General features: G+C 38.2%; 1 protein-coding gene across 1 annotated transcript in view; it reads right to left on the bottom strand.

Moving 5' to 3' along the window:
- The window catches only part of LOC103605968 (zinc finger protein 665-like), a gene marked incomplete at its 5' end in the record, with an annotated part of 77,182 nt that extends 62,695 nt beyond the window's left edge, over window positions 1-14,487 (bottom strand). The window contains 2 exon segments of the mRNA XM_008590567.1: window positions 12,643-12,662; window positions 12,787-14,487. Coding sequence (XP_008588789.1) covers window positions 12,643-12,662; window positions 12,787-14,487 — 1,721 coding nt within the window.
- Between the last annotated feature and the right edge of the window lie 76 nt (window positions 14,488-14,563).

Genomic DNA, 14,563 nt, shown 5'->3' with positions numbered 1-14,563 from the left:
ACAATTTTTGTTTGTCTTGGGAATACACTATTTCTCCCTCATTTCTGAAGGAGAGCCTTGCTGGGTAAAGAATTCTTGGCTGGCATTTTTCTTTTTCTTTTAGTGTTTTGAATATATCATTTCTTTCTTCTGGCTTCTAGGGTTTCAGTTGAGAGGTCTGCTGTTATTCTGATGGGGTTTCCCCTATAAGTGACCTGATGCTTTTCTCTTGCTGCTTTAAGAATTCTCTCTTTGTCTTTGGGCTTTACAAATTTAACTATAATGTGTCTTGGGGAGGATCTTTTTGGATTGAATCTGTTTGGGGACCTTTGAGATTTCTGTATCTGAAGGTCTGCATCTCTCCCTACACCTGGGAAGTTTTCTGTTATTTCCTTGAATAGGTTTTCATTACCTTTTCCTTTCTCCTCCCCTTCTGGAATATCCACAATTAGGATGTTAGGGCACTTGAAGTTATCTGCTATCTCTCTTAGACTGTTTTCATTATTTCTAATTCTCTTTACCACTTTTTGGTCTGCCTGGGTTATTTAGAAAAGACTATCTTCAAGATCTAAAATCTTTCTTCTGCTTGCTCTAGTCTGCTTCTCAAACTCTCTGTTGTGTTTTTTATTTCATTGAGTGAATCTTTCATTTTTAGGAATTCTGCTACACTCTTTTTAAAGGTATTAATCTATTTGTAAATTTCCTCCTTCATATTCTCGATATTTTTTTCTGGTTTCCTAGAGTTTGCTAATTGAGTCTTCTATTTCTTTGAGCTTTCTTAAGTTCATTGCTTGGAATTCCTTTTCAGACATTTCAAGGATTCCCTCTTCTATGGAGTCTGGAATTTGAGCATTACTGTATCACTTTGGTGGTGTCATATCGTCTTGTCTGTTTGTACGTCTAGTATTTTTTAATTGATGTTTTGTCATCTGGTAGAGGACTTGCTTCTTCTTTTACTCTGGTGTTGGCTATGAGGATAAAGATTTCCTCCTCTATTTGCAGGCTCTACTGGTGATGACTCATATCAGTGTAGTCAAGTGAGTGGCAGAATGGCCCTGGCTGCCACTGTGGTGGTGAGCTATTCATGTGGTGACGGAAGGTATGGCAGTGTCTATATTACACCACCTTGGCTCCTGTTTCAGCTTTTCATGGACATAGATTGAGCCCATTGTGCTGTGCAGGTCTCAACTCACCAGCACCTGCTGGGCTGTGTGTGCTTCCCTTCCTCCCAGGGACTTAGACTGAGCTCAGGTGCCACACAGGTCTCAGCTCACCTTGTCAGCTGCTGGGCAGTGTGCACTTCTCTTCCCCCCAGGACCTTATACTCAACAATGTTGATATGACATCAAGTTGTTTCCAGAGCTGCATCATTGCCTCCCTACAGCACTTGGTATTTCTGTAAGCAAAAGCTCTAGTTCTTCCTTAGGAAGCAGTGCCAGAATCTGTGGAGATGAAGCAGGTTATTGCAAGCTCCAGATGAGAGGATCCCTTCAAAATAATCATTTTGGAGAAGGTCAATGACCTAAAAAGAAACACAGATAAACAACTGAAGAAATTAGAAAAACAACAACATGTGAAGAAAATGAGATGTGTTAAAATAAAATAGAAACCAGAAAAGAACCAAATTGAAATCCTTGATGTTAAAAATACGTCTGAATTGAAAACTTCAGTAGAGATCTCCAAAATATGTAAAAAAAAAAAAGAAAGAAAAAGTTGGTCAAAAGATGTAAAATTGTTGTTAGAAATAAGGAATAATTTCTAGAGATCAATTGTACCTCATGGTAACTCAATAGATGCAGAAAAAGCATTTAATAAAATTCAACATTTATTCATAAGAACTCTCAACAAATGAGGTATAGAATGAAAGTATTTTAATGTAATAAAGACTATATATGATAAACCCACAGCTAACATTATATGTTCACCTTTTCTCCTAAGAATTGGAACTTAAGGATGCTCACTCTCATCACTTATATTCAACATAGTACTGGAAGTCCAACTGGAGCAATTAGGCAAGAGAAAGAAATAAAGGGCATCCAAATTGGAAAGTACAAAGTCAAATTATACCTGTTTGTAGGTGACAGAATTTTATATACACAGAAACCTAAAGACTCTACCAAAAAACTCTGAGATCTGATAAATAAATTCAGTAAAGTTGCAGGATACAAAATCAACTTACAAAAATCAGTAACATTTTTATACACCAAGAATGAACTTGCAGAACAAGAAATTAAGAAAGCTATCCCATTTAGATTAGCAACAACAACAACAACAAAAATACCTAAGAATAAATTTAACCAAAGAGGTGAAAGATCTCTACAAAGAAAATTATAAAACACTGATTAAAGAAATTAAAGAAGACATGAAAAAGTGGAAAAAATCCCATGCTCATGGATTGGAAGAATCAATATTGTCAAAATGATCCTACTACCCAAAGAAATCCTACAGATTCAATGCAATGCAATCAACCTACCAATGGCATACTTCACAGGAATAGAAAAAAAGCAATTCAAAAATTTATATGGAACAACAAGAAACTCCGAATATGCAAACCAATCCTGAGCAAAAAGAACAAAGTGGGGGGCATCACACTGACTTCAAAATATACTACAAAACTACAGTAACCAAAAGACAGTCTCTCCAAAAAGTGGTTCTGGAAAAATTGGAAATCCATATGCAGAAGAAAGAAACTGAACTTCTGTCTCTCACCATTTACCAAAATCAACTCAAAATAGATTAAAGACTGAAACATGTGACCCCAAACTATAAAACTTCTAGAAGAAAATACAGGGGAAAGACTCCAAGACATAGGACTGGGCACAGATTTTATGAATAAGACTTCTAAAGCACAGCCAACAAAAGCAAAAATAAACAAATGAAATTATATCAAACTAAAAAGCTTCTGCACAGCAAAGGAAACAATCAATCAAAAAGAGAACTGCAGAATGAAAGAAAATTTGTAAACTATGTATTTGACAAGGGACTAATACCTAGAATATATAAAGAACTCAAACAACCTAATAGTAAAAAAAAAAAAAATCCAATTAAAAAATGGGCAAAAGAACTGAACAGACATTTCTCAAAGAAGGTGTAGAAATGGCCAACCAGGTATAAGAAAAATGCTCAAAAAAATCCAATTAAAAAATGGGCAAAAGAACTGAATAGACATTTCTCAAAGAAGGCGTAGAAATGGCCAACCAGGTATAAGAAAAATGCTCAACATCACTAATCATCAGAGAAATGCAAACCAAAACCACAATAAAATATCATTTCACCCCAATTTGAATGGCTATTATCAAAAAGACAGAAAATAACAAGTGCTGGCAAGGATATGGAGAAAGGAGAATTGTTATACGTTGTTAATAGGAATGTAAACTAGTGCAGCCATCATGGAAAACAGTATGGAGTTTTCTCAATGAACTACAGATAGAACTGCCATAAAATCTAGTAATCCCACTACTGGGTATATATCCAAAAGAATGGAAATCAATAAGTTGAAGGGATACCTGCACTCCCATGTTTATCATGGCTCTGTTCACAATAGCCAAGATTTGTAACCATCCTAGATGCCCATTAGTGGATGATTGAATAAAGAAAATGTGGCAAATATACACAATGGAATACTACTCATTCATAAAACAGAATGAAATTCTACCATTTGCAGCAATATGGATGAGCTTGGAGAAAATTATGTAAGTGAAATAAGTCAGGCACAGAAGAGAAATACCATGTGTTCTCACTCATAAATGGAAGCTAAAAAAATTGATCTCATAGAAGTAGAGAGTAGAATAGTGGTCACTAGAGACTACTAAATGATAGGGGGGAAGGGGAGGGGGAAATGGTGGTCAATGGATACAAAATTGTAGAGAAATAGGAAGAATAAGATCTCATGTCTTATAGCAATATAGGGAGACTACAGCCAACAACAAATTACTGTATCACTTCAAGTAGTTAGTCCAAAGGATGTTGAATGTTTCCAATACAAATAGGTGACAAATGTTTGAGGTCATATATATGCTAAACACCCTGATATGATCATTGCACACAGTATAAATGTACCCAAATATCATATTGTACTCCATAAGTATATGCAATTATCAAGTGTCAATTAATAAAAAAGAAAAAATTTCAGAGAAAGAAGTAGATTAGAGGTTACCAAAAACGGGGGAAGGAATATGAAAAGTTATTGCTTAATGGGCACAGAGGCTTATGTTTAGGATAGTGAAAAAGTTTTAGAAATAGACAGAGGTAGTGGGTACATAGCATTGTAAATATAATTAATTCCATGCAATTATATGTTTAAAAATGCTTAAAATGGAAATCCTTATATAAGTTTTTACCACAGTAAAAATTAAAATGTACAAGCAGCCTTCTTCTAGTGGAGTGTACCCCCATTTGATGGAGACAGTATGTACATTAAGTACTGTATTCCAGCACAAGAACAAAATACTGCAGTGTATGTTGAGAAGCAATGAGCTACATAAGGATGGAAGGGGATCAAGCCATCTGACGAGGCTGTGCCTGTGAAATCCTAATCCTACTGTTCTAGTCAATTCTTTTCTCTTTTTCTTTTTTAAGGTGCATATATCCTACATATGGTGTAAAGTTCAGGTTATTATATACAATAGGCTATGATATCAGCGACCCTCTTGTTATGCCAGTGGTAAATTACACCAGCATTCCTAATGCCACAGTGTACACCAATAGAATCTGAGCCCTGGCTTACTTAGTGAGGATTTGGCACCCACACCATGGGAGAGAGCCGGTGATGCCCTGTTTTAACTTAACTGACTCTGTGGCAAAATGTCATGACCACCACTAACAAAACCTTTATAGGGTTATACCTGGATACAAAACACTCCTTTGATTACATGGATGTCTTATGGTTATGACAAAAATGAGAACTCAACTAGTTCTAGCCCTCTTTGTAGGAACTTCATGTACAATATTATACAGATTAAAATGAGCATATACAACTATGCCACCAATAAGATATGGCCAGCTAATGTCAATGCTTCCATACCTGATAGGAGAAATTGTTTTTTCTCTACTCTCACACTACAACAATCAACACAGAAGACTTCTGTGACCAAATGTGTGAGGATTTCTCTCAACCAGCAACCAAGAAATCAGTTCTACAGTAGACAGCAACTGGGTGCCATCAAATTCAATTATGACATGATCTACCCAGAGATAGCATGAGATCCCACAAGTTAAGGACTCAGTCCCACAAGACTGACCCCACGTTCAATGCCAGTCCCAAGCTGCAGGTTGTTTTCCCTGTGCTTGTGACCAACCAGCTACAAATCAGGGTTTTTATGAACTTTTGGTGGTGGGGGGGAGGTTGTATTAATTCACTAGAGAGGTTCACAGATCTGAGGGAACACTTATTTTTGTTTACTTGGTTAGTATTGTTAGGTCCCTGGAACTGAGAACCCAACTTTTAGAAAGCCCCCACCATTTAGTTTCATTCCTCTAAGTTTCTATCTCCCTAAGTCTCTGTTCCCAAGAGCAGGCTGAGCAGGCTGTACCGAGTGTAACATTGTGACTGTTTCCCTCCGTTAGGCCAAGGTTTCTGTCTCTCTAAGTCTCTGTTCCCATGAGCAAGCTGTACTCGGAATGGAACACTGTAAACATCTTCCTAGTCTAGGCCAGATGCTAATCTTAACCCTATAAAAGAAGACACCCAACTGCCTCTTGGCGCTGACGCCATTTTTCAGCTCAGTCTGGCAGGTCCGCCTGCCGCTTGCTAATAAAATCTTTTTTCCATCCTTTGCCTGTTAGCCTCTGCTTCCTCGGCGACCTTACAATTATAAAGGATACAACAGAAGATAAAGATGAAGATATGCATAGGGCAAGGTTACGTGGGAAGGGGTGCATAGTTTCTATGCTCTGTCTAGGCATGCCACCCTCCAGAACTTCCATGCATTCAGCTATTTTAAAGCTTCTTGAACCCAGTCCTCTTGGGTTTTGGGGAAAGCTTTATTAAGAAGGCATGACTTATTAAACTATTGGTCATTGGTGATAAGTTTAACCTTCAGCCACTCTCCCCTCCTTGAAGGTTAAGTGGTGGTGCTGAAAGCCCCAATCATGCTTTTGTCTTTCCCGTGACCAATTCCCATCTTGAAGCTATCTAGAAAACCACTACCAGTCATCTTATTAGCTTAAAAAAGACACTCTAATCACTCCAGATTCCAAGAATTTTAGAAGCTATATATTTGGAAAGGAAAGGTAGATGAGCAAAGAACAAATCTATATTTCATGACATCAAGCCCACCTTCGGTGTTTGAACATGAATCTCTTAAATTCAAAATGATATATAACTCAAAAGGTACTAGCACATTAGTAGAATCCCATCCAACCACTAATAATTAGTCCTGTCTATCATTGTATCTCCCAGGGTGAGGCTACTTAAGTATGCAGGCTTCCATTCCATCTCGTCAGGTTCCAAAAGCACAAGTGGTTTCAGCAAACACATAACTTCACCCTTTCAGGCATCTGGTATAATTGAGCTAAGAGACAATATCAACCCTTGCTCTGAGCCTCTCAAGGTATTAATACAATATTGCATTTTCCTTATTACGTAACCCATTTATTCATTTTTTAACCCTCAGCTACTATTCTTCTTTCTCTCCACTTGTACTTAAACTTTTCCTCCTTTATAAGGAACATTGGATTATCCACTGTGCTTGTCTAGTATGCAGGCAGCAAAGCTAGTCTAGCATATACCTTCCCCTCAGTCTACTCCCATTCATATAGGAGAAGGTTACATATGAGGAGAACTAGCACCAGGCAATATAGCTGCATTCACTCAACCCGCTTTCCAGATGGGATGAAGACACAACCCAAGCCCATCAATTCTGATATAATGTTTAAAAATAGTTTCAGTTTCTTGCTTGGAAATCATCTCTGCTTCCAGACCTTGCAGTTGGAACACATATTCCTAAGATCACTACATTAGGTAAGCAATTTTAAAAAATGTTGAGATAATGTGGGGAAGGGGGAAAAAAAAAGGAATAATCACTACACGAGTACCAGGGTACTCCTTCCTTGAAAATAATTGCTTAATTATACCAGCATCCTCCTCCCACTCTTCCCAAGATCCACCAGAAAAACAGAAAAATCTAGGATAGTGAGGATGCTTTTAGTCGCAGTCATGTTGAGTGTGAGCACACACTTCATGAATGTGTGAGCCAGCCCTTCATGCTTTTATCTCCCAATTTTAGACAAGCAATGTTTTAATTGCTTGCTCCCCTTCTCTGTCAAACCACCACTTGAAGATATTCCTTTGTTCATTGTTCATAATTATAGGCCGTACAGTATGTTCCTTGGTCTGAAGAAATGATGGCCTTCCATCCATATCTGTGTAATATCTTTTTATTTTTTTGTAGCACTCTGAGCATTTGCATTTATCACCTTGAAAAATAGCCCTGTTCATAATTATAGGCCGTACAGTATGTTCCTTGGTCTGAAGAAATGATGGCCTTCCATCCATATCTGTGCAATATCTTTTTATTTTTTTGTAGCACTCTGAGCATTTGCATTTATCACCTTGAAAAATAGCCCATTCCAGAGTTGGTGTTTATTTTTGTGAAGACCCGTTTGTAGAACCCCTGGCTACCAAAATCAGACATTTCACTGAAAGAGATACAGAGAAAAGATAGGCGTATGAAAGGATTTCAAACATGACTGTCAAGTGGCAGACCACACCATTTTCTTCTACTTCCATGTGAAACGCTAATCACAAGAAAGAGCTCTGACCAACCACTCCAAAATGTCTTTGGTGATGTACATAAGGAACTTCTAATGTTTGGGGAAGTTGGCAATGGGAACATATGTTTTCAAAATAAGATTAGCTCAGTATGTGTGCACCATCATTGTCACTATTAATGAATTGTTAATTGCAGTTTGGTGAAATGATATTTAAGAATCATAAACACATACTTCAGGGACTGAATGCTTCCCCAGGAAGACTGGATAATCATTCTTACAGGACTATGTAGTAATGAGTATATCTCCATTTAACCAAAGTAAGAATTCATAGGTGATCTATGATATAAGTGTAGATATAATAGAAAGTCACCACCATCACAAAGATATATAAAGATAAACCACTTGGAAATGATGGGAGATACTAACATAATAGTATAAATGTTTAGTAGTTTAAGGACAAAAATAACTAGCATTGTTACTATAGTACCTTTGCTAGGACAACATGGATTCAAATCGTGATTCAGCCACTTACTGGGATGTGACTGAATGAGTCTTATAACCTGTTTTTGTCCTAGGTTTCCTCATTTCTGAAATGAGAATACTTATTTCAGACAGTTGAAGGTTTAGTTATTACACATAAAGCATTAATAACAGTGATTCTTACTCTAAATCTGATTGGTAGAAAGTAAAATATATTTGCAAACCTAAGAAATCACTTATGAAAGAAAACATTATTTTTGGATATGAAAAAATTGAAGGAGCATATATTGGGTGTGAGTTGCCATGGTAAAATTAGCAGAAATGTCATGTTTTCCTGCAACATCCTCTGGTTCAAAATAGAAATATCAGTGAGTACTAAGCGGCAGAGTGACCTTCAGGGATTCAACAATGGAGATTATCTCCTTGTAACAAACTATTTTTGAAATCTTGGGGACTTTCTCTCATATTTTTCTTTACCTGTACCGATGCTGGTTAACCTCCACACACTTGATTCTCAAGCACCTGATCTTAGATAACTCCCACATTAAGAGACTTCAGTTTACCTTCTTGTATCATCCTAGTACTGTCATTAAACTAAAAACTTTAAAGAGACACTTCTTTTTCATATTTATAGAGAATCTAGTTTGTGGCTTCCCTTGTCTCATGTGCATTTACATGTCACAAAATTGTGTCTCCAAATAATACTGTCATTTATATATGCCGTATATTTTTTACTGGAATAACATAGGAAAGAAATATTTGAACATACAACCTAGGTCATGACAAATAGAAGGAGGGAAAACTGTAAGTAAAATTCATATACAAAAACAAAAAGTAACTTTACCACAGCTGAAAATGAAGCAGGGAGTATATTGCTCAATACCAGAATCTGAAAATGGCATGCCCATACCATTGGAAAAATACCATTCTAGTAAAAGTGCTAATTCATATTTATTCTTTAATAAACATTTCCACTCATTAGCTTTCATTGAATTAGTGTAAAATTATCTTAGGCAATTTATCTAAACAGTATTATACAAACATTTTCAACAACCATATTATGCAATGGGACCTATGTGTGCAGCAGAAAAAGGAATGTAGTAAGCTATTACCAAGAATAAGACTGGGGTCTTTCCCAACCAAGAAGTCAGGAATTTCAAAAGTAAACATTCAAGATCCAGTCAAGATGGCAGAATAGATGGTCCCCCCCGCATCCTTCTCTCCAAATTTACAACAATTTAAAAATTTACAACTATTTGTAAATCAACAAATTTACAACTATTAAAAAGCAACAACAGCCAAGCTGGGGCCTCTGGAGCTCAGGGGAAGATGAGGAGAAACCTATGGAATGCCTGAAGGTAGGAGAAGCCATGATAAGAGAAAGGACTGCTCTGACAGTTTCAAGCCCCAGCCACTTCAAGGCTGGCTCTGGTGAGCTCACTGAGCTGGCAAAAGCTGCAGTTGTGCCCTTTGGATGGAGATAGTTGGAGGCAGCAGGGGAGAAGAGAGCCTTGGTGCAAGACTACTAACTGTTCCCATGGACCCACATAGGAGCAAGCAGCCACTCAGAGGCCGGTGAGTCAGCACCAGCCTACAGCCTGTCCCATGGGAAGTGTTTGGACCACAGATGGTAGGGGATATGGGCCCACCGGGAGAACACTGGGGCACAGCAGAGACAGCTGATCTGCTCCCCAATCAGTGTAGGACCACTCAGAGGAAACTGGTCAGGAACACAGAACTGCAGGGAGTACAGTTTGCTGAAAAGACCCAGGCCCAGACCAGAGTTTCTATACAACCCAGGTGTACCATGTCTCACTAGACCCAGAAGTACCTATAAAGTCAACCATCAAAACCTGAGCTGCACAAAAAGTCTTCCCCAGGGAATCAGCAGCAAAGCAAAACTTTAGCTCAACCACAGAGCTCAAGTGCTGGTCCCCACAGGAAGTTCCCCCTTTTTGGAAGCAAAGGACAACGGATTAGTTCTAGTGCAGAGTTTAAGTGGTAGGAACAGCAAATAATCCAACACAAAACTGAAAGAAAAAACAAAATACCCACAGACCAGAGACAAAGTTTGATACTAACTAGTAATGGTCTCTCCTTAGCAAAGAACACCTATAAAACCTAGAAGGACCGGAAGTCCCCTAGGCTACCAAGCCAGGGAGTGGGGAGGGCTGGGAATCTCAGCCATGCCCCCCAACATCCACAACCAGTCCCGAGGGTGGGGACTGAGGGCCTCGGCCATGCTCCCGTCACCTGCAACCAGCCCAGCAATGACCACCAAGCCACTGCAGGAAGCACCTCATGCTCTCAAGCTGGGGTAGTGGGGGGTGGCGGTGAGGGCTTCAGCCACACCCCTGTGACATCTGCATGCAGCCCAGCAATGACCAAACCACCACTGGAAGTCCCCTGGTCTCCCATGCAGAAACGAGGGGGGTGCCATAGGCCTCAACCCCACTCCTCCTCCTCCCACCCTATTTCCTACTACTTTCCCCCCTCCCCCCAACTGCTCCACATTATAGAATGTAAAAAAAAAAAGTAATATTAACAAATAAACTTAAGAAAAGCAAAACTTAATCCTAACACCTAACAAAAGTTAAAAAAAAAAAAAAAAGAAAACATTCAGTGTCATAGGAGACTCCATTTGCAATGCTGACTACTAACCTCTTTTACAGCTCTGCACTCCAGCTTCCCATCCTGCTGATAATGTCTGAGTGCTCTCTCCTTTGGCACCAGCTGGAAGTTCAAGCCACATGTAGGTCACACCCCAGTCACACATCTTTGCTCTCTCAAGCCTTGTTTGGACCAGTTTTGAAGTCTTCCCTCCTTTCCCCAGAACACCTCATTATGCCACAAACATTCTCTTAACACTTAAGTGTATAATACCTTCATTCCTGTTATTCAAACCAAACTTCAGGTGAAGTTTAACCCAGTTCCAGTAAAGTGGTCACAAGTTCAAATTACGCAAAATGTTTTGAAGGTGAATATGACATTTCTAGTTTATCTAACAAAACAGGCAAAATTCTCTTTCTGTATGTCCAATCTTAAGAGGACATTCATAAATATTTTTTCAAATTATTTCACTGAGCACTCCAAGGACAAAAAAAGATATGTTAATTTTATCTTTATTCACTACATTTTTTAAATTTCAAAATATTTTTTATTTTTTTACTATATTTTCCCCTAAATCAGTGGGCATGCCATGTTTTATTTGGTACACGAAGAAGAGGCATGTAGAAATACAATACAGTGCATATCATAAAAAATCATGCAGGTTTTAAGGTGTAAGTGTTCAAAGTTGCACTACTATTGGATTTTCATAATACCCTCATAAGTATCCTAGGGCACAGTGTGGAGAAAATAACTCAAGCATACTGCAGGAGTATATGTTCCCAAAACTATATGTCATTTGATTCCATCAAGAAAAAAAAATTGTTATAGATCTTTCAACCTTAAGTGCCTATTGGTGCATTGTTATTGTTGGTTATGAAGTGTCCTACTAGGTAGGATAAAACCACGTCGGTAGAAAGAATATGATTCATTCATAACTCTAAAAAATTAAATTTTATTAAAACATCAAACCTATGAACAACTACGAATAAAACAGTAGCAAAATATAATACCATCAGTTAAATGTGAATCCTACTGAAAATGCTAATTCTCGTTGTTTTGATAACACACTCCACCTTGATAACTGTTGTCTTTGCAATTTCAAAAATAAGACTGCTTCACCACTCTTTAGTATACAACAGCTATTGCCTTTCAATGAAGAGGCCACCATTTCCCCTGCATTATTTCTACCACATATTCAGTCCCCAATAAAATATCATCCTATTCCTATAAAAATCCGAATCTCCTAAGGTGTTGGCAGGCTGTATTTCATGATGAGCTGGTAGAGCTTTCCTTTCCTATTACTCAAGGTGCCCATGTGTCAGAAGAAGGGCACCCTGAGCACAATGGGCATAATGATTCACAACATAGTTTTACACTTCTCCATGCCCTCTAATTCAGAAAATATCAAATTTTAAAAAGGCAGAGCCCTTTTCTTCAAAGAACTTAGACAGAAATGACCTTCACCTAATAAAGCAGGACCATTCAGCCTACTGATTTTTACCCAGGGACACCATGAAAGGCATGCAAGGATGCATATCAACAAATTTCAAAGTTCAGGTTGAAAGTCATAAATAATAGCCTATTCAAGAAACCTCAAATAATGGAATAAAGTATTCTATAACCTCAAGGGAACCAGCCATTTCCAAATGTCTTGGTACCTTGGGTACATATCATGTCATGAGTTTTAACATATTTTGACTTAATGTTGGAGATCAAGAGACTGAGTTATTCCTCATGTAAAATCCTCTGATGTACAATGTTGACCCTTGCTTAATAGCCTCAGTACTTACATTTGTGTTGTTTCATCAAAAATATATTTTGGTGTCTAGTGAGTTGTAAAACCTGGAGAAAGACACATACATCTCAGTTTTATGATTTCTCTTTAGTATAAACTCTCCAATCTCAGTTAACTCATGATAAATTGCCATAGTCATTGTGCTTGTAAGGATGATTTCAAGAATGTATTCTCTGATGTTGTGTGAGGAGTGAACTGTGCTTGAAGACCTTGTCACACTCATGGCATTTATAAGGTTTTTCTTCAGTATGAATTATCTGATGGGTACCTAGACTTGAACGAATACTAAAGGCTTTGCCACACTCATTACACTTGTAAGGTTTTTCTCCCGTATGAGTTCTCCGATGACTTGCAAGGCTCGAAGTCTGATTGAAGACCTTGCCACATTCATTACATTTGTAAGGTTTTTCTCCAGTATGAATTCGACAATGACCTGCCAGGTGTGACCTTTGACTGAATTCCTTACCACATTCATTACATTTATAAGGTTTTTCTCCAGTATGGATTACTTGATGGGTACTTAGGGTTGAAGATGCACCAAATGCTTTGCCACATTCATTACACTTGTAAGGTTTCTCTCCAGTATGAATTCTCTGATGAACTGTAAGGTGTGCATTTTGACGGAAGACCTTTCCACATTCACTACATTTGTAAGGTTTTTCTCCAGTATGGATTACTTGATGGGTACTTAGGGTTGAAGATGCACCAAATGCTTTGCCACATTCATTACACTTGTAAGGTTTCTCTCCAGTATGAATTCTCTGATGAACTGTAAGGTGTGCATTTTGACGGAAGACCTTTCCACATTCACTACATTTGTAAGGTTTTTCTCCAGTATGGATTACTTGATGGGTACTTAGGGTTGAAGATGCACCAAATGCTTTGCCACATTCATTACACTTGTAAGGTTTCTCTCCAGTATGAATTCTCTGATGAACTGTAAGGTGTGCATTTTGACGGAAGACCTTTCCACATTCACTACATTTGTAAGGTTTTTCTCCAGTATGGATTACTTGATGGGTACTTAGGGTTGAAGATGCACCAAATGCTTTGCCACATTCATTACACTTGTAAGGTTTCTCTCCAGTATGAATTCTCTGATGAACTGTAAGGTGTGCATTTTGACGGAAGACCTTTCCACATTCACTACATTTGTAAGGTTTTTCTCCAGTATGGATTACTTGATGGGTACTTAGGGTTGAAGATGCACCAAATGCTTTGCCACATTCATTACACTTGTAAGGTTTCTCTCCAGTATGAATTCTCTGATGAACTGTAAGGTGTGCATTTTGACGGAAGACCTTTCCACATTCACTACATTTGTAAGGTTTTTCTCCAGTATGGATTACTTGATGGGTACTTAGGGTTGAAGATGCACCAAATGCTTTGCCACATTCATTACACTTGTAAGGTTTCTCTCCAGTATGAATTCTCTGATGAACTGTAAGGTGTGCATTTTGACGGAAGACCTTTCCACATTCACTACATTTGTAAGGTTTTTCTCCAGTATGGATTACTTGATGGGTACTTAGGGTTGAAGATGCACCAAATGCTTTGCCACATTCATTACACTTGTAAGGTTTCTCTCCAGTATGAATTCTCTGATGAACTGTAAGGTGTGCATTTTGACGGAAGACCTTTCCACATTCACTACATTTGTAAGGTTTTTCTCCAGTATGGATTGCCTGATGGGTAGTTAGGCTTGAATGTGTATAAAAGGCTTTGTCACACTCACTACACTTATAAGCTTTCTCTCCAGTATGAACTCTGCGATGACATGCGAGGCTTGAAGTTTGACGGAAGACCTTGTCACACTCATTACATTTGTAAGGTTTTTCTCCAGTATGAATTCTCCAATGACTTGCCAAGTGTGACCTTTGACTGAAGACCTTGCCACATTCATCACATTTGTAAGGCTTCTCTCCAGTATGAATTGTCTGATGGTTAGTTAGAACCGAACTATCACTAAAGGCTTTGCCACACTCC

Source organism: Galeopterus variegatus, unplaced genomic scaffold (genome assembly GCF_000696425.1).
Source record: "Galeopterus variegatus unplaced genomic scaffold, G_variegatus-3.0.2 Scaffold6198, whole genome shotgun sequence".
In the NCBI taxonomy this organism is placed as follows: Eukaryota; Metazoa; Chordata; class Mammalia; order Dermoptera; family Cynocephalidae; genus Galeopterus; species Galeopterus variegatus.
The sequence above is the reverse complement of the archived record's forward strand: the minus strand, read 5'-3'. Positions and strand labels throughout refer to the sequence as shown.